The sequence below is a fragment of the Mastigoproctus giganteus genome, chromosome 8 (assembly GCF_048544385.1).
Source record: "Mastigoproctus giganteus isolate SK-2022 chromosome 8, ASM4854438v1, whole genome shotgun sequence".
Taxonomy (NCBI): Eukaryota; Metazoa; Arthropoda; class Arachnida; order Uropygi; family Thelyphonidae; genus Mastigoproctus; species Mastigoproctus giganteus.
Window position 1 is genome coordinate 1,898,711 of NC_143582.1, and position 26,778 is coordinate 1,925,488.

The 26,778-nt window shown below is 38.0% G+C and overlaps 1 protein-coding gene across 1 annotated transcript in view; it reads left to right on the forward strand.

Moving 5' to 3' along the window:
* The window catches only part of hd (humpty dumpty), a 117,439-nt gene that overhangs the window by 31,898 nt on the left and 58,763 nt on the right, over positions 1-26,778 (forward strand). Inside the window, exons 4-5 of the mRNA XM_090379416.1 lie at positions 499-677; positions 11,989-12,109. Of these exons, the coding sequence (XP_090235542.1) occupies positions 499-677; positions 11,989-12,109 (300 nt within the window). The remainder of the gene's footprint in view (positions 1-498; positions 678-11,988; positions 12,110-26,778) is intronic.

A 26,778-nucleotide genomic window follows, 5' to 3' on the forward strand; every position in this document is an offset into this window, starting at 1 on the left:
CATCTTGAGTTGTTCATTTTAGCAAATGGTGTTATAGTACAAGTGAACCAGTCAGTGGTCTCCAATTATTCTAAAGAATATATTTCCATGAAATGATTAGAAATTTACACTACTTACTTTGATGGAATCCACATCAGAAACTGTTGATCCTCTTTGAGATTTTCATAGAGCAATGAAGCATTTTTAAATGCCTGTTAATCATGGAGCTCACAAATAACCACTTCATTAAACTTTGCATATGCACTTTCACACATTTGTTATCTACAAAATATAAAGAATTGGCCTCCAAAAAGCAAGAGTAGTCCCGCTTATTCATGCTAGTCCTCTTGAAAGCATTATAACAGGAGTTTTCTGTATTTCTCTCAATCATTTTAATCATGGTAAAAATTTTGAAGACTATAGCCTTTTTTATTTTGATAAGTTTAACTGAGAATACTGAAACTGTATCTGTAGCTATTAATTCTGTGGCTAATATACTATTGAATTCTTTACATTTAGGTCTAACAGTCTTTGTTCACTCTACCAACTAGTAAGAGCCCGTCAGTGCCCTTACTTTTATCTATGTGCTCCAAAATATACTGTCCTATTTCGTGCAGCAGGTATTGCGGGTAACCTGGACATCCATGCTTTGATATCTCCTACTACGAGAGGATTCCGAGATGCACTGAAAGGAGAAGGTAAATGTTCTATCATCAAGTAATTTTCATAATTACATTAGAAAAGATAACTATTTTTGTTAGCATTATTCTGAATTTCTTTTAAGTGGAATGCAAGTATACCTTTTCTATAATTCAGAAAGTTTAAAAGTATTACTTGTAAGTGCTGCAAAGAGAAAGAGGATCTGTTGCTTAGTTGTCTTCGTCTAACCATTTTGACTTCAGAAGCCAGAGTGCTTCTAATATTTGGGACATGTGCTTTTGAGGACTGGATGTCTTAAATGGGGAAGATAATGTTAGGCAAACACTTTCATACCTTCAAAGGATGTATTATGGTAGTAAAAAAACACAAGAACACTGTCTAAATTATGTCAGGAGTGTTGTCAATAAAATGGGCAAATTTGAATTCCTGGTGAACGTAATAGAAACGTAGTGCCACTCAGAAATAGGAATGACGAATTTCTCTCTGGCATTTATAGTGTGTTTAGGAAGAATAGTAAAGGAGACATGCATGTCAAGAGCAGCTCAAGCAACTAAAGCATTTCCAGATGGAATTCACACAGAATCATAGAATTTGTATAGTATGAGATAGCTGGAAGCAAAGGAAAATTGAAGTTTATGGTATGCTATAGACCAGAAGGTTATGAGGCATATGATGGTTTCTATAGCCTCTATATGGAACAGGCAAGCAAATGTGAATGCCTTCTTATGGACTATTTCAAAATGCCCCTTGTCAATTGGGAAAAGGTTACGGGGCTCACTACAGGGATAATATTTTTAAATCATTCAGATGATCGTTATTTCCATCAGCATGTTAGAAAAAGCACTAGGTTCAAGGATATTGTAAACCTAATCATCACCCACCATCCAGTTAACATTATAAGATTGGCTGTAGAGGAATGCTTAGCAGGAAGTATTAGTATTAGCCATATAGTTCAGTGAAGTCACAGGTTTTATTGCATTGGAAAAAGAGAGATAAAAAATATATATAAAAAAGTAGATGAAATAGACTAATTATATGCTTTCCTCCTTGCACAATGGTCAAGTAACAATTATCCACTTCACCTTTCAATTTCTTCAAGTTGTCAGCCACTGGAATGAGTTGCGGAGGTATCTCATTCCAGTAATTACACTGGTCAGCATCAGTTTCCTCTCGGAAATAATTTCGACAGATTCTCATAGGAAATATGTTCGAAAACTCAGATACGTGCGTAAAAAGTTCTCATCGCCCTCAGTGTTCAAATATCTTTTGTTTGTTTATTTTATTTATTGTGTTGGTTTTTTTTTATTTATTTATTAAAACTTTTTTTTTCTAGAACATTTAGGAGATTTCTAGAGCATTCACAAGCTTCGAGAATGTTCCAGAACAATTAGAATATTGTTACGTGTGGAAGAAAGGTCAGGATATTTCTGGAACCTTTGACAGAGTTCTCTAGAAACTTCTCTACTGCTATATATACAAAGTTCCTTTGCAAAAAAAAATATGCTATCAAGAATGCAAATGGAATATCTGTGCCAACCTAAAAGTGGTAGCTTTGCTGACTGAGTTGAAAGGTGGAAAAACTAAATACTGCTGCTTTTTATGTGAGTGAGACTACCAAGCAAAGGATTTCCACTACAAAGTAAAAAAAAAAATTGCCAAACCGTTAAGAAATTACACCAGGCCAGAAAAATGCAGCACATCTTCCTTTGGTGAATAATTTAAAAATCTGTTTAGCTCCATTGTTGCACATCAAACTACAGTGGCAGACAAAAAAACTGCATCACTTGTGAATTTTGCAAATAATGTGTTGTGCTGCATTGTGGGTTCCAGAAATGTTCGAAATTCATTTGTTAAATGGGATATATATCTCTGTGAATGAAATTCAATAAAAAGACTCCACCTGATATTCCTGATTGCCATAAATATCTTCCCAAAGGGTAAAATGCGTAATTAATGGAAATATGAGAAATCTTGCAAATGGCAATCATGACAACCAGACATACATTTTATTGCATTTATGTGTACATAACATAATAGTATTACGTACTGTAAATTAGAAAAATGAGTCCTCAGTATTTTGTTGTTCCTCCTCAAGCTGCAATTACAGCCTTGCAACAACTTGGCATAGAGTTAATCAACTTCTGGATATATGGTTGCCCAATTTCGTGGTACCACACCCTTACAGTGCTCTCCTGCAGCTGAATCTTATTTGTTGGCTTCTTCTGAGCAATTTTATACAACATTAACCAGCAATTTTCAATAGAGTTCATATCTGGACTGTCCAACACTAATGCCAGCATTTCTGAGGTATGACTGCACCTTAAGGGAGAAAAACGAGGGAAAACATTTGTGTATGTTTTTCAAACCTTGTGAGACAAGAAGACAAACTCATCAATAAATCTAAATAGCATAAAACTTACCAATTTTGCTGTGTGGCAAGGTGCTGAGTCCTGTTGAAAAATGCAGTTTTGGACTTCTGTGTAGTGATCCCTAATAACAGGTTTCGGGCACTCCTCCAAGATAGCACTGTAGGTTTCTGCATTCACTGTTAATAAACTTAATACGCCCCACCCCTTTGCTTGTTATGCATTCCGGATGGTATGACTCCGATTTTCGTCTTCTGACATATCACTTCCCATCCAAGCCATGCAGGTTGAATTTCAGTTTGTCAGAAAAGATGACAGTGTCCCATTGCTCTTTTCTCCATGAAACATGCGTTTTAGCCCAAGCAAGTCGCTTCTTTCTCATTTGTTGAGTCAACAAAAGCTTCTTGTACCAATAGGCCTGCAGACCACATTCTGAAAGCAGTCTTTGGGTAGTTCATACGCTTGTTTCAACACCAGAGGCCATCTCAGAGTCCAGTTTTAGATCAGGAGCACTAGCATGGTGATTATGAATGCATAGTGTTTCAAATAGTCTTATCTTCACATCACCGGTTTCACGCTTTAATTTCAGCTCCCGGGATACTGTTGACTGCTGGCAGCCTATTTTATCAGCGATAGCATGCATAGAAAGCCCTTCCTGGGACAGAGCAACAGCTACACTTTTTTTTCTTGGTGTCAGCTGAACATATGGAGCCATGCTGACACCTCTGCAAAACAGGATACTAATGAACCTGTATGCCCTTCCAGTGCCGTATTTAAAGAAACGACTGATGCAATTACTGTCTGATGAAATACCATTGCTTTATGACAAACAAAATAACTGTAATCAAACAAAATCTTATGTTTCACTACAAATGTTACTCTTTAAGGTGATTCAGTTTTTTCTCTGCCACTGTAGGTTTGATATAAAAAAAATATTTGTGAAAGCAATGGACAAAAAATTAGGATTTTCTTGTTTGAGGCAAAAGTTTCCTCAAATCAGTAAGGTCAAGATAAAAGGGGGAATTTTTGTGGGTCCTCAAATCAAACTGCTATTCCAAGATGAGGAATTCACTAAAAAATTAAATGCTACAGAATAAAAGCCTGGAAGCCATTCAAAAACATCTACGAGAACTTTTTAGGCAGTAAGAAAACACAAAATTACAGTGAAATTGTGGATGAGCTAATTTTAGTATACACAGGGTTAGGATGCAACATATCATTAAAGCTTTATATCCTACATTCCCATTTAGACTTATTTCCTGAAAACTTGGGAGTGGTCTCCAGTGAACACAATGAAAGGTTTCACCAATATATTTCTCAAACGAAAATTATACCAGGGCAAATGGAGCCCAAATATGTTAGCAGACTGCCGTTGGAATCTCAGTTGACAATTATAAAAGGCAAAAAATTACAAAATAAGTGTTTTGTTATCAGATAAACACTTATTGTAAATAGAATAAAGTTAAAAGACCCATTATTCACTATTTAGTACTGTATGCAACATTTCCTTAAAATATATGAAATCTTTTTTTTACTAGAAACTTACAGTATTTCCCCATGTATAAGACGCACCTTAATTTTGGGGCCCAAAATTTGAAAAAAAAATGTATTACATAAAGTTATTGAACTCAAGTTTTATTCATCATAAAATTCATACAACTCCTCATCACTCTCAAAACTCCCATCCATTAGCTTGTCCTCATCTGTGTCTGATGACGAATCACTGTCTTCATATATTGCCTCGTCCTCAGTTCCATCTATGGCATTTGAAATGCCACACTTTTTAAATGACTTGACAACAATCTCAATCTTGATATTATCCCAGGATCTTTTCACCCAGGTACAAACTTCTCCTATAGTTGGTTTCTTCATTCTTCCTGCTGGTGTCAAATTGTCCCCGGAAGACCTCATTCATTGGTTCCATTCGTCTCTCATGGCAGTTTGAAGGGTTTGTTAATGCTGACATCAAGTGGTTGGAGCTGGGATGTCAAGCCTCCAGGTATGACGGCAAGTTTTGTTTTTCGCTCTGCAACAATCTTGTTTGTGTTTTTTTGTTATGTGTGCCCTGAACTGATCAAGCACCAATAGGGCAGGTTTGCGTAAGAGCCCACCTGGTCTCCTGCTCCAAACTTTCTCAAACCAGATCTTCATCCCGTCCTGATCCATCCAACCCTTGTCATGAACATGGACAATTACTCCTCGAGGAATGTCTCCTTTTGGCATTGTTTTGCATTTGAAAATCAGCATAGGAGGCAGCTTGGTTCCATCGGCAGAACAAGCTAGAACAACTATAATGGCTCTTTTCATGTCCACTTGTCTTCACAGTTACAGTTTTCAACCCCTTCTTATCAACAGTTCTGTTACTTGGGACATCAAATTGAAGGGGGACTTCGTCCATATTTGCAATCTGTCCCAACTCAAACTGATGTCTCTTTCGACATTGAATGACAAAACTATGAAATTCAAGGACCTTCTGCTCATAGCTATCAGGCATCTTTTGGGCAAGTCTGGTGCGTGTACGCATGCTTAGTCCATTCTGTTTCATGAACCTGAAGCACCAATTGTATCCTCCTTTGAAATGAGTAACTTCTTTTTCCATCAGCAATTATTCTTGCCTCATGCTTGAACCATCTTTGTGGACAGGAATTCCAATTGCCCTTTACTCCTCAATCCATATCTTCAATTCCCTCTCTAAATCAGGCCATTTTGCTGACTTGCCTCTAATGGCCTTCTTCTGCTGTGGCTTTTTCAGTAGGGTTTCTTCTTCCTATAGCCAGTCTCGGATTGTTTTCTCAGTTGGAGGAGAACCAAACTTACTTTCAGCAAAACGATTTCCATTCACTTTTGCAAACTGGATCACTTTTAACTTGAATTCAGCACTGTACGAAAATCTTTTCTGAGCTATTTCTGGGGAGAACGTGGCAAAACAATGAGCGCAAAGACAAGCACAAAAAAGTGGGAAATGCAAGTCAAAAAAATCTACAACCACTGTATAAGACGCACCCAGTTTTTAGACCCCAAATTTTTCGAAGAAAGGTGCGTCTTATACATGGGGAAATACGGTACTTGTGTCAGCCTTTGATCCTCCTTTGTGAATTGGGGTTTCTGGGGGCCTGTTTGAAAGAAATCAATTTTCATTCCCTTACCAAAAAAAAAAAAAAAAAATCTGAAAATTTGCTCAAATTACAGGACTATTAGCCTAATTTCTCACGCTAGCAAGTCTTCTTAAAATCATATTGAACAGAATCTCAAAACTTGAAGAAGATATGCCAGAAGAGCAAGCAGGTTTCAGAAGGGGCAGAGGAACCAAAGATCAGATCTTAAATCTACGACTGATTATTGAAAAATGCAAAGAATTCAATGTTCTGGTCGTTTTGTGTTTTATAGATTAGCAAAAGCATTTGATTGTGTTCAACATGAGAAACTATGGGAAATTATGACTAATATGGGTTTCCGAACCCACATAATTCAGCTGATTAAGCTACCATACCAGGAACTGTGAGAACCAACATGAGAAACACGGACTTTTTCACAATAGGTAACGGTGTCAGGCAATTTTGTCACCTCACCTTTTTAATCTTTATGCCGAAGATATCATGCGTGACGCTTTGGAAGATTTAGAGACTGGCATCAAAATTCGTTATGCAGATGATCATCTGCATAACGAATTATCATCTGCATCCTTTGTTATGCAGATGATAATTTGCTAATTTACAATTCTAAGGATCATCTTTAAGAAACTCTGAGGAGAGTATGTGAAGCAAGTAAGAAAAAAGGATTGTTTTTGAATGTGTAATACTAAAATTGTGGTGATTGGTGATAATCTCGGTTCCAGTAAAGGGAAGGTTAATGGGCAAGATATCGAAGAAGTTGATGAATATGATTACTTAGGGTCAAGAATAAATAAAAATAATGACTGCTCAAATGATGTAATGAGACAACAGGCAATTGCTAAAACGTTGGTCACTGATCTGACAAAATTATAGAGAGATCACAATCTGCTCCTAAAGATGAAACTGAGAATCGTTGATTCATTCATTTTTCCAGTTGACAGGAAGAAAATCGAGGCATTTGAAATGTGGTGTTACTGGAGAATACAAGTATTTCTTACTTGGATCAAAGAACAAATGAGTGGGTATTGAATAAAATTGGCAGGCCTAAAATTCTTCATAACATCAACAAAAGAAAACTCAAGTTTATTGATCATATAGCAAGAAGGAAAAACTTTCTGTTGAAGAATATAATGGAAGGAAAAATCGATGGGAAGAGGTTCAGAGGAATACCTGCAACTAGGTAGAAGGATGGGATCAGTGAACTTCTGGGCATGACACTTTGCGATGCTGCTCATAAAGCACATGATCTATGTAGTTGGAGGAATTTGATAGTGGCCATAACAGCTCCTCGGGGAGCTATGCGACTGGAAGAAGAAGAATCTTAATTTATTTGTAATATTGTATTTTGATGCTCTTATGCTAAACCGTTAACTAATATTTTTTATTTTATTTTTTATAATAGACTTACGAGCTGCAGGTTTTTAAAATTTACATAAAATATGCATTTTATGTAAATTATACATAAAATGCATATTTTATGTATGCAGGGTTCAATCAAATAACTTTGAAGAAAAGAAAACAAAAATACAGATTTTTATGTTGTATTTTTCTGCTCTAGCTTCAGCATTCTGATATAATTTCAGCTATGTCTTCTGCCTTTCGTACTTGATATTTTACCTAAACTTTTTTTTCCTACCTCACTAATATATATTATTATTATTATTATTAATGGCCATATTGTGCAAGGAAGCCTGAGGCTTAAAGTGCACCAGCCAAAAAAAAATTTCCAAGTAACCCTGAGAGAGAGAGAGAGAGAGAGAGAGAGAGAGAGAGAGAGAGAGAGTAGAAAGGAATCGCCAAGAAAGAGAAGAATGATGACTCCAGCTCAGGACCCTGGGTGTGCCAAGCCCATACTCACCAGATGTGAGCCCCTGTTGATGTCTGCGATGGCAAAACAAAAGGCGAGAGATGATGCAAATACGAAAACTAATAAAATTCTACGTGAACGTTTAAGCGAATAGACAAGTAACAAATTGGAAGTTGCCGACAAAATACATGAAAAGAAATGCATATAGTATTTCTAGCATCTACATTAATTCACATCTATTTTATCATTTCTTTGGCAATTCGTGAGAATAAGATTAAACAGGTCTCAGTAGAAATGGAAATAAGGAAACTGCAGGTACAAACAAGGTAGTAGTCTTTAATAAAACACAAGTACAAATTAGACTAAATTAAATAAAAATAAAGCAAAACAGTAGCTTTCAAGTCTAGGGGACTCTTCATCAGCTGAATATAAACATTAGTATGAAACAAAGAATGCCCGGCTGTGGTTATGTAAGGAAAACAAAGTGTGACACGAGTGCAAGCAACAGTAGGGGCTATTGGTTAGAACTAGATGCTTGCAGCTGCAAATGCAAGCCGTGCACATGGGGTGTGTGCCAAAGTTTATCACATTGTAGGATAACTGCCTCCATAATTGAATGCACAGTATATGTATACCTTTATTGCAGTTAAAATTACCATGGTAACCGGATATGCGGAGCAATTCGAGCTATACTTGCTGATGGTAATTTTACAAGTGGTCAATGATTTTGATATCCCGCCATGGGTCAAGATCATGTTGGGAGGACCAATACTGTTCTTCGGCCACGGATTGCTCCAAATCAGCTGACAACGCCACACAGTCTCGAACAGTAGGGAATTCTTGCGCCCCCATCTCTAACCTCCCTCATTGCTCCTGTTGTTTCTTTGTTCACGTCAGTCCCAGTTCAACAGGCCATTGCATGTGCGAAACAACTATTAGACAGTAACTCACCCTGCTCAGTAGAACCTCACTATCTGCAGAAGACATTTGCACTGCTCTCAACTTGTGTTTAACCTGCAGTGTAGTTATGTTTGACAACTCCCTCTTTAGGCAGATCCATGGCACTGCCATGGGTACCCCTGTCAGCTCTGCCACAGCGAATATTGCCATGGAAGAGCTGGAGGGCCTCATATTCTTAAACATACCAGTTCCCATCGCCTTCTGGTGTCGTTATGTCAATGATGTCTTCGTTATCATTCCCTGGGACTCATAAACCCGGCTTTTATGGCACCTCAACTCTCTCTCTCTCTCTCTTCATCCAGTTCACTATCAAGCTAGAGTCGGACAATGCCCTCTCCTTTCTGAATGTTCTAGTACGGCATGTGGGCACACATTTAAGAACCTCAGTTTACCGTAAACCAATGTCCAATTTGCCAACTACAAATCAGCACACGCCCACAGCCAGCTTGTCAGTACCGCACGCACTGTATTCGCCAACACCTGGACCCATTCCAGCACCATAGATGAGAGGTGTGATGAAATTTCGAGAGTAAAAATAGATCTAACTGTGGCTACTCTGCCTGTGCCCTAAACAGGCCCGTGAGCTTGCAGCACACCCCAGAGCCTCCCACAATGATGACACAATCTCGACCGTCTTTATCCCCTATTACCATGGTTGCCATGGTAATTTTAACTGCAATAAAGGTATACGTATACATCCAATTATGGATGTATACGTATACCAGCCAGCTTGTCAGTACCGCACGCACTATATTCGCCAACACCTGGACCCATTCCAGCGCCATAGATGAGAGGTGTGATGAAATTTCGAGAGTAAAAATAGATCTAACTGTGGCTACTCTGCCTGTGCCCTAAACAGGCCCGTGAGCTTGCAGCACACCCCAGAGCCTCCCACAATGATGACACAATCTCGACCGTCTTTATCCCCTATTACCATGGTTGCCATGGTAATTTTAACTGCAATAAAGGTATACGTATACATCCAATTATGGAGGCAGTTATTGTACAATGTGATAAACATTGGCATGCACGGCCTGCATTCACAGCTGCAAGCATCTAGTTCTAACCAGTGATCGCCCCTACTGTTGCTTGCACTTGTGTCACTCTTTGTTTGCCTTACATAACCATGCCTGGGCATTCTTTGTTTCATACTAACGTTTATATTCAGTTAATGAAGAGTCCCCTAGACTTAAAAGCTACTGTTTTTCTATATTTTATTTCATTTAGTCTAGCTCAATTTGTACCTGTCTTTTATTAAAGAATACTACCTTGTTTATACCTGCAATTTCCTTATTTCCATTTCTCAGGAGGCAAGTAATATATTTATACTTTATAAATTCATAAAAATTTTATTTTATGTTCATCTCAGCTGTGAACCTGTGACCATTTTTACAAGTGTTGCATGTGCCAATTAGGATCTGAGTTATGTTCTGCAAATTTATATGACATCTTTTGAAATATCAATATAGAATATGAGCATATTAAAATATTAGTTACATATATAAATACGAGGGGTGTTCAATAAATTACCTACTTATCTATGGAGGAAATCAGTTAGAGACAAAAATTTATTTTTCAATGTAACTACCCTGAACTTCAATACATTTATTCCATTTTGTTAGAAAATAGGAAATAACCAGACATAAAATTCTTTGTCCTGTCCATCAGAGAACACAGAAACAACAGACTTAAGTTCATTATTATCAGCAAAGCAACATCCACGTGTATTTTTCTTGAAGTTTCAAAACAGGAAATAGTCACTTGGTCCTGATTGGCCTGTACGGTGGATGGGTAAGTCTCTCAAAGCAGCGGCAACAGCATGTGACCTGTGCACTGGTGAATTGTCCTGAAGAAGCAGCACACCTCTAGAAAGTTCTCCACTGTGTTTTTTCTCTATGACTCCCCAGTGGCCATCTGCTTGTGTTACAAGAAGTGAATGTGCAAAATTCCCTCAGCATCCCAAAAAATGGTGGCCATAATTTTGCCAGCTGAAGGTTGTGTCCGAAATTTTTTTGGATCAGGTCGGGGGGGGGGGTACCCCATGTTTAATCACCCATAACAGTTCTGGAGATGGAAGTTTCAGGATCCCTTCCATAAAGCTCTAAATTCTCCTCACAACACCATACTCTAAATTGCTTCTGCACAGGGGTCAGAAATCTGGGGACCCACCTTGCACTGACCTTGGTCATTCCCATATGGCGCCTCTGTAGCCAGGTGGGCAGGAGCAGCAGTGCGTAGCACACGCTTCTTGATTAGACTGGGGGTTCAATCCCGTGACCACCAAATACGGAGGATGCGGAAAGGTCACAGAATGACCATCGCATATCCCCGGAGCAATATGGCCTTAGTTGCTAATGCTCCTAAAAAAAACGAAATAACAATAACATTCCCTAGAGATTTGGGACACCTTTAAACATCTGTCATTCAGCACAAGGGTTTCCACAGCTTGGCACATTTCTGGAGAGGTCGCTGTCACGGGCCTTCCTGGATGTGGATCATTTTCAATGGACTCTTTACCCTACTTGAATTGTTTTGACCAGAATTTCATCTTGTATTGTGAAGGTGCATGTGTTGCCATACACAGCCACCATCCTTTCATCCTTTGGTGAGAAACAAGATGACTGAATGATGCTCCAATTTCAACAAATCCATAATTTGATACAAATGTCTTCCTTCTTTCTCTTGGCGCCTCCGTAGCCAGGTGGGAAGGAGCAGCAGTACGTAGCACATGCTTCTTGATTAGACCGGGGTTCGAGCCCATCACCACCAAGCACGGAGGATGCGGAAAGGTCAGGGAATGACCACCGCATATCCCAGAGCAATATGGCCTTAGTTGCTAATGCTCCTAAAAACCAAACAACAACAACTCTCCTTCTTTCTGTTGCAGCAGCACAACCTAAAAACAGTGGATTCAAAATTAGTATGATTCAAGTTGAGATATGTAAGAACATGATAAATCACGAATCATTGAAATATGACTATGAGAAGTACCTCGGGTGGATAATTTATTGAATGCCCCTCGTATACTATCTTCACGAACTAGCTTTGTCATGCATCTTTGTTACTTTATAACACTTTACAACCTTGTTATTTTATATAATAGGAATCCATTTTACCATGCCACTACACAAAGGAGCAGCTTCTAGGGATTGTAGCTGTGATACATTAGATGAAAATTCCCATCCATCATCCGTGGAGGAATGTACACATATGTCAGATAATAGGTAATTAACAAATTTAATTTATTTAATTAAATATAGACTAGGGGTTATGATACAAGCAGAAATGGTTTTCTTTTCTGTGTAGAAAACTTCATTTCTAGTAGATAGCCACAAATGCTTAGTGTACTATTAATGAACTGTTGGACCTTTTTTTTTTTTTTGACTAGGGAGAAAGATATACAGGTGACCCCCGCTTAACGCTGATCATTCGTTCCCGAAAAACAGAGCGCTAAGTGAATCCGCGCTAAGCGAGCGCCGCTTTCCCATAAGGTAACATATGTATTTATGAGCTGCGGTCAGTGCCATAGGATATTTCCTAATGAATAATAAACAGTAATGAAAAGATGCACAAATGTTGGGCAAAATATTTAATATTCAAATATTTGCACATATAAAATATTCTGCATTGCATACGTATAATTATGTGGTAACTACTTGCGTATCAAAAGTAAATTTAAAATTCCAATTAAAATAATGAATTTAATTTAATTGGTGAATTTAATCATGAAAAATGTGTGCATTTTGAGTCGAACTTTGGCCCTTTTCCAAATAAACTAAAAGGGATATTAATTTTAAATCCCCCACAGCGTTAAAACCAACAATAAAGTCAACCGATCCTTCACCGCTTTGAAACCTGGCATGTTTTTTTTCTTCTTTCAATATGAAACTTCTTTTAGGCATTCGTTTCCACAAAAGTCCTGCTTCAGCTATGTTAAAAACTTGTTGAGAAGTATAACACATAATACCCCTCTTCAATAATTTTAACAAAAGTTCTTTTTTGAAAGTTTCGGCTCCTTGATCTGCACTTGCGGCTTCTCCCTGGATTTTAAATCTATTCAACCAGCCCTTACCAGTTTTAAATGGTTCCACTTTTTTTTTTCTTTTTTTTTTTTTAGGCGAGTTTTCGTCAGATCATCATATTGGCTAATCTCTTTCTCACTCTTTTTAATATTTAACTTAACTGAATTCTGCATTGGAATATTATCTTCAATAAAATTAAAGTCTTTCCATTTCAATCCTAATAGCCAGCCTAGTCCTAGTTGCTTGCAGTGGAACAGCTATCTTTCCCGCTGCAAAAATTAATTCTTTATTTTTTTATAATTGTTCTTACAGTTAAAGTTGCAAGTCCTAAATTATGGCACACATCCGTTTGTCGTTGACTGGAATCGATTCGCTTCAAAACGTCTAATTTACTTTTCAAATTCAGTCTTTTTCTTACATTTATAGTCTTCGTACTGCGCCCAGACGTTGTTGCTTTTTCATTCCTATCAGTCATTATTAGCTCTTCGAAAATGTAACTGCGTTGGTTGAATTAATTACGATACAATGTTCAAGTAAACTTTCCGTTACGCACGATGTCTAATACTCTACTGAGTGATGACTAGACTTCGGATAAATGCATATAACGCAAATATTACAAGCAATATACTTGATCATTTTTTAAAATGTTGATCGCGGAACTACGTGACAAGTCACTGTACTGAAACTAAATTAGCGTGCGAAAAAAATTTACTGAGCGTGGGAAAATTTCTCAACTCGGCGTGGGAAACGTTTTAATGCTGTTTTGCTATTCATTTTCAAGCTATCGACTCCATCAAATGAAACGATTTCGTTAATATGTCAAAAATGTAATCTGTAAAAGAGCGTTATAGTCAGATACGGGTTATAATATAAGAATGCCGTTATAGCGAATCAGCGTAAAGTGAACCGCGTTATAACGGGGGCCTGCTGTATATTATTCTACTTCATAAAACAGTGAGGCCACATCTAAATAAGGACATAACTTCTAGAGAGAGAGAGAGAAAGAGTGCAAAGTTCAGTTACATTAGTTGGGAGTGCAAAGTTGTCCCTGTGAGAATGTCTTGGAAAGAAGAAGAAAGCTAATCAGACCAGAACCCCATGCACCTCGGTGTGGGGAAAGGCTTAGATAACTCAGCTGATGTTACAGACGAACTGAACGGGGAACAGGTATTTTGCATCGGTCTTCACTGATGTAAGACCCTTCATGCCAAGAATAGACTGTGCAAGTGAAACCCAGCGAGACAAAATTTCGTAATTACAGATGATCGTTTATTTAAAAAAAAAAAAAAAAAAAGCTTTTGTGGAGTTGATGGCATTTATCCAGTCGTTTTCAGGTAGACCGCCAGGGACTGTATTCTAATGCTGAGATTAATTATGAGGGCATCTTTGGGAAGAAATGTCAACATATTGCCAATAACAGTTCTAAGAGTGAAGATGGTTACAGACCACTTAGTCTGACTTGAGCAGTAGAAAAAATCTTAGAGGCAATGATTGAAAGTGCAAGCCAAGAACATTTAGATAGATATGGCCTGTTGAATGACACACAACATGGCCTTGTTAAGGGAAAATCAAGTTTGACTAACTTAATAGGCTATTTTGACAGTTACTTATGATCTGTATGTAGGGAACAATTTCGACATAGTTTATTTGGATTTTAGCAAGACATTCAACTCCGTCTCTCATGAGAGGTTACTGTATAAAATGAACAGTTTAGAATTACTGGTAAGATTCTAAAATGGGCTGCTGAATGGCTTCAAAGCAGAGGGCTGTGATTAATGGATATTCTTCAGATTGGTGTTAATTCAGGAGTGAAGTCCCTCAAGGATCGTTTCTTAGACCACTGTTGTTTGTCATTTTCAAAAATGACATCAACGAAGGGGTAGAAGGTGTGATGTCAAAATATGCAGACAATGTAAAAATTGATAGTCGTTAGTGATCAGTGCCAAGCAACACTCCTTCAGGACAACTTGAACAGACTTCAAAGATGGTCAGAAAAGTGGCAGCTATGTTTTAATGCTGCTAAATGCAAGTTATTATACTTGGTAAATAGCAATCCCAAAATAAATTACACGCTTGATGGGGTTGAATTTAAAACAATGGAGGAGGAAAGGTATCTAAGAGTTAACGATATGGGCAAATATGAAGTTTTATGAACAGTGTAAACAGGCAGCCAGGAAAGTCCATGGTGTCCTATCAGTGATTTATTGAACATTATCTTGTAGAGACAGGAAGGTCATAATCCCACTGTATAAGACATTAGTGAGGCTACATTTGAATTACTGTATTCAAGTATGAAGACAATCTGAAAAAAGACATTGAGCTTCTTGAAATAGTCCAAAGACAGGCACTTGAATGGTGAGATTGGCGAAGGGACAACTGGATGAGGAAAGATTTAGATTATGTGGGCTACAGAGTTTACCAACCAGGCATCTCAGAGGTGAACTGATTGAGGTTTATAAGCCTCTGAGAGGCTTATAAACCTCAATCAGTTCACCTCTCAGATGCCTCAATCATAAAATGAATGAGTCTTCATTCATTTTACTAATCTGAGAGGGATTAGTAAAATGAATGAAGGTGAAATTCTCAATTTTATAAAGAATTCCCAGAACTAGAGGCCAAATTTCAGGATTTGAGGTTTAAATTAGATTGTAGGAAGTTTTCTTTTAGCCAGCAAGTCATTGATTGCTAGAACAAGTTGCCCTTGCAGGTAGTTTAGGCTGTCAGTTTGAATAACTTGTATGAGGAGGGAAACATATAATTTGTATTTTCTTATCTACTTGGTGCTTTTTTTTTTCTTTTCTGTTTTTTCCAGTGCAGCAAAAGCCTGTTGCATTCTTTCCCTAATGGTGAACAGTGTTACTATTACCTTATAAAACTACTAGCTTGGAAAATAATAAATTAACAATAGCCTCAGTCCAAGGTGAAAGTGATTGTTGAACTACTTCTATTGGAACATGCAGCAGTCTGGAAAACAAGGTACCAGGGATTTCAAGGAAATTGCTGTGTTAGGGTAACTAAGGGTAAGAACAGGTGCATGTATACTTACATGTACACCAATGCTAGGAGCATAGTAAATAAATCTGATGAATTTGAATTGCTGGTCAAGTCATCATCAAATGCAGACATTGTGGGGATATCAGAAACATGGTAGCACTCAGATATAAGGGATGGAAAGTGCAATATATACATACAGGAGAGAGGGAGGTAGGGAGCAGTTTATGTGCTTAGTTAAGAAGCATGTAAACTAAGCAGTACAGTCAGTCCTCGTATAGCACGATAGTTGTGTTCCTAGAAACCCTCGTGCAATATAAACAACAGGCCCTATGGGAAAAATAGGGTTAGGAAAGAAAAATTGCTTTTGCTTCTATCGTAAGCAAACTTGTTTTTTGTTTGATTTTCTATCCAAACAGATGACAGCCGTTCCATCTCTTCCAATTCTTTGTGTCTTAATCTAATGGATTTTAATTACACTTCGAGTTGCTCCTGCTATGAAAGTTGTTTTTATTTTCTCTGCATTCTTTGTAATTCTCGGCATTGCCCCATTTAGGTCTGTAGCACGTGCAATATCACATGGTCTTTCATTTCGCTCAAAGCATTTCACAATTTCATATTTTTTCTCTATCGACAGAGGCGGACTGGCCATAAGCCTTACCTGAGAAACCCCGGTGGGCCGGAGGCCAGTGTGATTTTGGCCATAACCCATAGTATGAGGCCACTGTAAATTTTCCCGTTCAAGAATTTTTGACCCAGTCTGCCTCTGTTTATCGATATTGCTTTTCTTTTTCTCTCTGAATCTCTAGTGTCTTCACCAGGACGCTTCTTTTTCACACCTTTTAAGTATTTTACTCATTTTTAGGGAATAAAGCACAATTGCAAAATGAGGAGGCACGCTTGATACACATAAACAAAGCTGCACGCGTGTAGCAATTGAATAAACAACACCGTAAAGGCAGAGATACGCTATTAACACCTCACATTTTACTAAAGCACATTTCTAGGGGTTACTACCATAAAACAATAAAAACAATTTCCACTTGCGTTTCTGCTAGTGGAATCTGTTATAAACTGGTAGTAAACTCGATCTAATTGCATTTGCGATTATATCGATAGCTGGAATTGTGTTGGTTTTTACGTTATTATGGTGAAATGTGTTTGTTTCCCCTTCACTGATATCAAAAACATAAATACGTTTTCAGAATCTTCTCTTCATTCCTATCGTGTTGCGTTTGGTTGGGATGATTCTGCGTTCGACTGTCATTTCTTGTAAACACAAAGGCGAATCGTGCATAAGCGAATTCGGTTCGTGTTATATAAGATGTCGTTCCCCTATTTATAAATCGTGTATGATCGAATTCGTGTAGTGTAAACACGTGTTATACGAGGACTGACTGTATATATCTGGTTGACATTTGTAGCCAGTGCATGTTGAGTCAGTTTGGTGTGGCATAAGCACTGGGAAAACAAAAATGAGAATAGCCATGTGTTATAGGACTACTGACTGTACTGGGTACAACAAACACCTATATAGAAAAATAGTGGGCCGGTAAATCAGAATGTCTTATAATGGGGGAATTTAATTTTCCAGATATTAACTGGAACTTGTGGGTTGGTCACTCACACACTAGCAAGACCTTTGTCAATTTATAAAGTGACTGATTTCTACAGCAGCATGCCAAAAGTACAACAAGAGGAAGCAGTATTCTTGATCTGATTTTCACAGTGATTCTTCATACCTTAAGAATCTGTAGATAAAAGAATCACTAGGTAGCAGTGATCACGTTGTATTGATATGGAATTTACTTAAAACTGAGGGTAGTTACATTTTGTAAATTACAAAAGGCACCGAGGTGGATGGGATCTATCCAATTGTATTGGGGAGGCAGCAAAGGAGGTAAGCAAACAAATAACTATCATTATGAGGACATCATTGGATGCTGTGGGGGTCCCTGTGGCCTAGAGATGTATGACTGTATCCCCAATTTACAAAGGGGGATCAAAGGGTGACATAATTACAGACCCGTTAGATCAATTTCTGTTTTCCAGGGAAAATAGAGTTACTGGTTAAAGAAATAATTCAGGACTGTCTAGACAAGAGTGCAGTTATATTTCAGTCACAGCAGGAATTCATTGAGTGGAGATCTTAATGAACATATACTGATATCATGTACTTGGATTTCAGGAAAGTCTTTGATACTATTGCACATATATGACCTGTAGAAATTGGAGAAATGTGGCATTAAGGACAAGATACTGCTATGGATAAAGGGATGGTTGAGTGGTTTTTGGTAGACACTGCTCTTCACTGACTAATTTTATTAGTAAAGTTCTACAAAGTGCGGTACTGGACTTTGTAGTTTTCTGTTGTTTTCTGTATTTATTAATGATGTGTGTGTATCAGACTTAATAGCTACATTTTCTTGTGATACAAACTTTGGCATAATGGTTAATGACAGTAATGAAGGTATGTTGCTGCAATAAGATCTAGAAAAATTAAGCAGATCAGCTGAGAAATGGCAATTGAAGTCTAATATTGACAAATGTAAGGTACGGCACATGGATAGCAGTAATCCCAGAGTAATGATACCAACTGTACTAAGCTCAGGATAGTGGAAAATAGAAAGGACCCGGGGGTAATTGTGCGGGCTGATAAGAAATTCTCTGATCAGTGCAGACAGGCTACCAGGACAGCTCATGGGGTTTTGTCAATGATATACTTGAATTTTGCCAGCAGGGATAAAAAGGTGATTATCCCATTCTATAAAGCAATATTGTTAGGCCACATCTTGAGTTCTGCATACAGGTCTGAAGGTTTTGTTTTAGGAAGTATGGAGAGCTACTGGAATGGATAGAAAGGACAATGAAGATTGGTGAGGGGAAGAAAGGTGCGCTGTTACCAAGAAAGGATTTAGTTATGCAAATTGCAGCATCTGGAGACTAGGCACTTGCAAGATGATCTGATTGAGGTGTTTGAGGCTTTGAATGACTTGAGCAGACTCAATGCTAATGCTATATATAAGCTTGCTTTCTTGCTGCATCATTTGCCACTGTTTATACTAATATTTTGCATAAGCAGTTTTTAGGGTTGGGAATAGCAGAAATATACCAAATTAGAACTGATAACTAAATGATTTAGTGATAACTGAGGAGGTGGAAGAGAAACTCTTAATCAAAAGTAAATAAGACACCGGGGACTGATCGAATCTATCCAGTTATAATGAAAGAAGCAGCATACATACATATATATATATATATATATATATATACGCGCGCACACACACATACTGGAAAATGTTTAACATGAAAAAATATTCTGATCCCAACAAAATGCTATGTGATTTCATACATTTATTTTCTTTTAACATGAAAAAATTTTGCATCACAGAAGAACAAAAAAATATATACTGGCTGTAGCATCGTCACCAAATTTTTACTTTTTATGATTTTATGACTCAGCTTTCTATTGACTAGGCCGACATCTGATAATAAACAATATGTAGATTGTACTAGGATGCCGCACACTACTCTTATTTTAAACAAATGGAATTACCCGTCAGCGGGCAAAACATTTCATTTAGTCTTGAAGTGAGTGACATACTATATAAAATGGTGAATTTCGTGTTTAGTAAAAAATCCGTAAATTTATCACTTTGAACTGTACAGTGGAAAAATCAGGGCATAAACAAAGCGCTATTGCGCTTAAAGTTAAAATGGAGTTGCTTAAAGCAGCAGATGTAGGGGAATCTTCGAAAACAGACATTTGTAAAAAATTCGGAATCGCTAACTCTGCGTTGTCGGCAATCATAAAGAATAGAGACCAACTTACTGCAGTGGTTGAGCCAGGTAGGAAACGAGCGAAAATGGCCAAACAAAGATTTTGAGGCTGCATTGTTTGTTTCAAACAAGCTAGGTCTCAGAATACTCCAATATCAGGACCTCTATTAATAGGCCGACCGGGCTAGCCGAGTGGGTAAAGTACCTGCCTGGCAACCCAAGGTCGCGGGTTCGATTCCCGCCTCGGGCTTGGATCAAAGTACTGCAAAAACCTTGGGAGGTGCAATATGGCCATAGAAGCCGATGCGCCAACAACTACCAAATCAAAAAAAAAAAAAAAAAAAAAAAATCTATTAATAGAAAAAGCGGATATGTTTGCAATTCAAATGGGGCTTGAATTCACTGCGAATCCAGGCTGGTTGGAACATTTCAAGAAAAGAAACGGCATCATTTTTAAAAATGTTTGCGGTGAAGCAAATCAAGTTTCGCCGAGTATGACATCGGGTTGGCTGCAGTCTACATTGCCCACAGTGCTTGAAGAATATATCACGAGAGATGTCTCTAACGCTGATGAAACAGAGTTGTTCTATCGCTGTTTACCCAATAAAACTATCATTTAAGGGACAGCAGTGTTCTGGCGGCAAAAAGTCCAAAGAGAGGATAGTGGTAATGGTGGCTTGCAATTCGAACAGAACTGAAAAGCTGCCCTTATTCAGTATCAGGAAGAGCATGAATCTGCACAGTTTTAAAAATGTAAAAAAAAAAATACCAGTTGAGTACATAGCAAACAAGAAAGCATAAATGACTACAACAATGTTTACTGATTGGATTTTGAATTTAGATAAGCACTTTTTACGCGAAAAGTTGCCATGATTGTTGATAATTGTCCATCTCACCCTGAAGTGAGATTAAAAGCTATATAAAGCTTATATTTTTGCCTCCAAACACACAGCCTTGTGATCAAGGCATAATACAGAATTTAAAATTTTATTACAGAAAACAATTGCTAAGAAAATATTTGGCCGCAATTGAAACAAAAGAAGATTTCTCTATCAACTTATTGGATGCATTGCATATGTTGTGCACTGCTTGGAATCTTGTAACACCAAAGACTATCAAATTGTTTTCATCATGTGGGATTTTCCAAAATGATGGATTTAATACCTACTTGGGAGTCTCAAGACAATTAAGAAGCTGAACTGACATTCTGTGATATGTTTGGACGTGTTTATCTCTTTTAGAAAGTTCGGTATCTTTGGATGAATTTGTCGCAGTTGATGATACTAATTTGTGTACAGTGCCGATTTTAACAACAGATAGTGATATTTTGGACGTCGTACAGCCTACAGAAGTGGATTCCATGGGTGAAGATAGTGATGTTAAGGTGGGCAACGACATCGATTTGTTAGTTCCTGTTCCTACTACATCAGAAATGCGAAAATGGATAAAAAGTATGCCCGCTGTTATATTTATTTTTATTTTTTTTAATTTGCGAGCCCATTGTTGAGACGATAATTTATTTTACAAATGAAATCGTGAATGCAATTATTGAGTATCCAGAGCCGAAACTACGATGGGGTGAGTGGGGCCTCATTCCCAGCATTTTCCTGATGCAATCGATCGGTTATGTATTTTAAAAGTGCTTCGTTTTTTATTTAATTACAGTCGGACCTATGTTTAACGAACTTCTTTGTTTAAAATAGTTCATTTAAAATAGTTTCCGTTGAACAAAGAAAATTTCCATGTAACGAACAGATTAGGAGCGACAACTTTGTATGCATTGTTCTCACTTCTGGCCTTTAGGCAATTTAGGTAAATGGAAAGTGCAAATTAAGGTGAAAAGGAATACCTTTTCACAAAGTTAGTGGTGTCTGTAAAACCTATGCAGTCACATACCCAGAAGTCACGCTAGTCAATATGCTTTCCATAGCCAGTCAGAGGATTAAGATTCTCGACACGGATTATAGCCTCTGGTCAACCTGTGTTGTAGTTCCCCTTTACTCTGACAAATGGGCATATGTTTTTTGGAGAAGTGAGTGATCCATGCCTTCCAGTAAATTTCTCCTGTCTATGTTTACTCGGTCACAGTAGCTGAATATCCGTGTGATTCCGACATTTTGCACTGTATTCAAAGAACTAGTGAGAGTAGCAATGTAGAGGGGGGAGGGATTGAATCAATTAAGATATTATATAAACTTTGCGAAGATGAAATGTTGGCAGATTTTGAAACTTTGTCGAGCCTTCCGCTGTGTAGAAAATGTTCTAAAATATGATGGCATACAGGCAATAATTTAAAAAAAAACTATCGCGAATTAAGGATGATTGCTAAAGAACTTGATGTGGAAACTATAAAGATCTCTCTAAATAGGCCTACGAGGCTGGGAAAACTCATATTAAATAATTAAACTTCAACCAGTACTTGAAAATATTTTAATACTGTAACTAAAAAACACTGTATTTACAATAAAATGATTAAAACTAGTTTAAAATATTTAAAATATATAAATAAAAAAACAATTAAAATATGACTGAAAACAGATATTAAAGAATAAAAATTACAATATACCATAACAACTGTAGCTTTCGGAGATAGCAGTCTCCTTTCTCAACAGCGCACATTTTGCTGTATGCCACATCCTTAAATAGCAGGTCCACTGCATTTGTCACATGGTTTCCCCGGAATGTGATTGGTATTTCCCATTTGCGCACCAGAACCGGAAATTGCTCTGGAGTGCACTGCTGCCAAAACCGTTCATAGTGTCCCAAGACAACTGTTTCAAAGAGAGGGTGTAAACATACACCCTTATCTCTATTAATGGTATTACTGGCTGCCCCAATGCATAAGCTCTCAAGCCATTTACGGTTCCAGAACCCCTGTGCATGATCTGTGATGACAGCATCCTCCAGGGAGATCTGATGTTGCTTCTCCCAGAAATACTCTGCCGCAGCAGACTTCCCGTAATTTGCAGTCTTTATTGCATTCATGTGTTCCCCCAGTCGGTCCTTAAGTCGCCGCCCCGTCTCTCCCACATAACATACCTCACAATCCGGGCATTTAATTTCATAAACTGCCCCGCTGCTGGCTTCTTTCGGTATGGGGTCTTTAACTCTTGATATCACTGTGTGCAACCTCCATCCCGGTAGTTGCACACAGCGTATTTGACACTCCCGAACTATTCGTGCAATGCGTTCCGTAAGGCCTGGATAGTAAAGAATGTATGCAGTGCCCACAGGGGTAGACGGTTCACTATGTGTAGACATCACTCCCCTAATGAATCTGTCTAAGACACTCTGGGGGGTAACCACATTTCTTAAGGTCTGCTGTGACTCTGATAATCTCATTATGTTTATCCTCTGAGGTGGTACAGTAAGACCCCACCCTATCAACTAAAGCCTTGACTATTTTTTTTTTGTGTTGGCTGGTCTGTGCCAAGTTGTAATGGGTATACTGACCCCGTCACATAGGCTTCCTAAAAACATTGGTCTTAAGCTTAAGGCGCCTCTGTAGCCAGGTGGGCAGGAGCAGCAGTGCGTAGCACACGCTTCTTGATTAGACCAGGGTTCGAGCTCGTCACCACCAAATATGGAGGATGCGGAAAGGTCAGGAATGACCACCGCATATCCCGGAGCAATATGGCCTTAGTTGCTAATGCTCCTAAAAACCAAAAACATCTTAAGCTTAAATCCTTCTCTGACCACCAATACGTCAAGAAATGGTAGGGTTCCCTCTGTCTCCACCTCTGAGGTGAATTTGATAAAGGGGGAGAAGCTGTTAAGCACATTGAGTATTTGATCTTCTCTCCCCTTCTGAATAATGGTGAATGTGTCATCAACATATCTTTTCCATTTATGTATGGGAAATTCCAAATCCTTAAAGATCCTTGATTCCAATTCTTCCATGGCTACAATGGCACTAATAGGGGAACCCATGGCTGTGCCATGGACCTGCCTATACATGACTTCTTGAAAGACCATGGTGGTACTAGACAAACAAAATTCCAGACCTTCACAAATATCATTAACACTTAAAAGAGACCTAGTACTTAAAGATGTATCCTTTTCTAATGCCGTTCTAACACAACTCCAAACTTAATCGGAATACAGGTAAACAAAGAGATAACATCAAAGAACATCATAATCTCATCTTCTCATATAGTCTGATCTTTTATAAAACCTATGAACTCTTTACCATTCTTAATCACAAAACTGGAAAGTCCTACTATGGGTGCAATCAGCTTGGCTAATTATCTTGATAAGGCATAGGTAGGACTATTGATGAATGATACAATTGGTCTAAGTAGTATACCTACTTTATGTAGCTTTGGGAGACCGTAAAATCTAGGTAAACAGCATCCAGTAGCATGTAAGGACCAATAAACCTCCTTCAATATCTATCCTGCCTTTTGCCAACACTATAAGATTAAGAGTTCCAAGGCTTTATAGCAATAATCTTTTTTTGTCCAATATGACCGTGGATCTCCCCTTATCCACAGGTAAGACTATGATCTCATCATCCTGTTTGAGTTCTATGACTGGCATGAAGATTGGAGGGGGCAGGCTTGGCCTGACTTAAAATAGCTGCAGTTCTAATATGGATTTCATTAGCTTGGGCCACTGGTAACTTGTAGATGGCTTTCTCAATGCCCATTGCTATTTCCGCGACGGGTGGTTTATTGGATGTCAAAGCAAACTTTGTGCCTAAGTTTAACACCCCCTCCTGATCTCTAGTCAGCCGCTTACTACTAAGATTACAAATAAAATTAGTATTATCATTCCTACGTGTGGTTGCTGTCTCCTCTAACAACCTATTAAATTTACTAATTTGCCTGTTTATAAATACCCACAACTTTAGTCGTTTTCTCCGAGACTAACTTCATCACTATTGATCGATGACCCGGGGTTATATTGTAAATACATTCTAAAGCCACACTAATTAGTCTTCTACTAATCCTTAAATCATCATGTAATTTTTTTTTTGATCCAGATGCACAACATCCTTTTCTGGAACCTATTAGTAGCTCTAACTAAACGGTCATTGTCTAAGGGTATCTTAATACAAAATCCCCATGACACCAAACCATGTGCTTGACTGAATGTGTTACAACGGCATTCGAAAAGGATACATCTTTAAGTACTAGGTCGCTTTTAAGTGTTAATGATATTTGTGAAGGTGTGGAGTTTTGTTTGTCTAGTACCACCATGATCTTTCAAGACATCATGTGTAGGCAGGTCCATGGCACAGCCATGGGTTCCCCTATTAGTGCCATTGTGGCTAATTTGGCCATGGAAGAATTGGAATCGAGGATCTTTAAGGATTTGGAATTTCCCATACATAAATGGAAAAGATATGTAGTAGTAGTGGCATGTGATGCAAGAAAGCAAGTGTATGAGCTTATGCAGCATCAGCCAAAAAAAAAAAAAAAAATCACATGTTGATGACACATTCACCATTATTCAGAAGGGGGAGAGAAGATCAAATACTCAATGTGCTTAACAGCTTCTCCCCGTTTATCCAATTCACCTCAGAGGCGGAGACAGAGGGAACCCTACCATTTCTTGATGTATTGGTGGTCAGAGAAGGATTTAGGTTTAAGACCAGTGTTTTTAGGAAGCCTGTGTGCCGGGGTCAGTTTACCCATTACAACTCGGCACAGACCAGCCAACATAAAAAAACAGTGTAGGCAAGGCTTTAATTGATAGAGTGGGGTCCCACTGTACCACCTCAGAGAATAAAGATAATGAGATTATCAGAGTCACAGCAGACCTTAAGAAATGTGGTTACCCCCAGAGTGTCTTAGACAGATTCATTAGGGGAGTGATGTCTACCCGTAGTGAACCGTCTACTCCTGTGGGCACTGCATACATTCTTTACTATCCGGGCCTTACGGAAGGCATTGCGCGAATAGTTCGAGAGTGTCAAATACGCTGTGTGAAACTACCGGGACGGAGGTTGCATACAGTGATATCAAGAGTTAAAGACCCCATACTGAAAGAAGCCAGCAGCGGGGTAGTTTATGAAATTAAATGCCCGGATTGTGAGGTATGTTATGTGGGAGAGACGGGGCGGCGACTTAAGGACCGGCTGGGGAACACATGAATGCAATAAAGACTGCAAATTACGGGAAGTCTGCTGGCAGAGCATTTCTGGGAGAAGCAACATCAGATCTCCCCAGAGGATGCTGTCATCACAGATCATGCACAGGGGGTTCTGGAACTATGAGTGGTTTGAGAACTTATGTATTGGGACAGGCAGTAATACCATTAATAGAGATAGGGGTGTACCCTCTATTTGAAACAGTTGTCTTGGGACACGATGAAAGGTTTTGGAAAAAAACCTTTCATCGTTTTGTGAAAAAAAAAAGAAATCAGTTTTTTTTGTTTTTTTTTTATTTTTACATATTGTGTGTTTTTTTTATCTGATGAAGTCAATGAACATATTAAGTATTAATAAATTGCATTTGTAAAATGCCCCTTGTGTAGTGTTATATAGTGCATAAAATGTTAACTCATTTAAACTTTCTGTCTTAACTCTTGATTATTACGACAGAATGGATAAAAAAAGTATGCGCAGATATTTAGATGTATATACGAGTGGTGAAATGAACCAAATGATGGACAATATTGAACAATTTGTAGGTAATATGGTGATAAATAACACGGTGCAACAAAAATAATTTTTTTAATTTTTACGTATTGTATGTTTTTTTATCTGATGTAGTCAATGAACGTGTTAAGTGTTAGTAAATTTCATTTGTAAAATGTCCCTTGTGTATTGTTATATAGTGCATAAAATGATAATTTGTTTAAACTTTGTCTTAACTCTTTCGATTATTACATCAAAAACATTGGTGAGTTTTTTGTTTTGTTTTTTTTTAACTTCTTTTAACACGAAAAAATATTTCTATCCCCATGGTTTCAAGTTAAACAATTTGCACTGTATATGAAAATCCCAAACATGAGAGGTATTAGAGCCTATGGTACATACCGTGCATGGGTTGGAGGTTGAGAAGATGAAAGAAGATATTTGGTGACATTAGACTTGAACTTCTGTAGATTGTAATTTTCAGGAAATATGTATGAAGGAAGGTTATCCCAGAAAA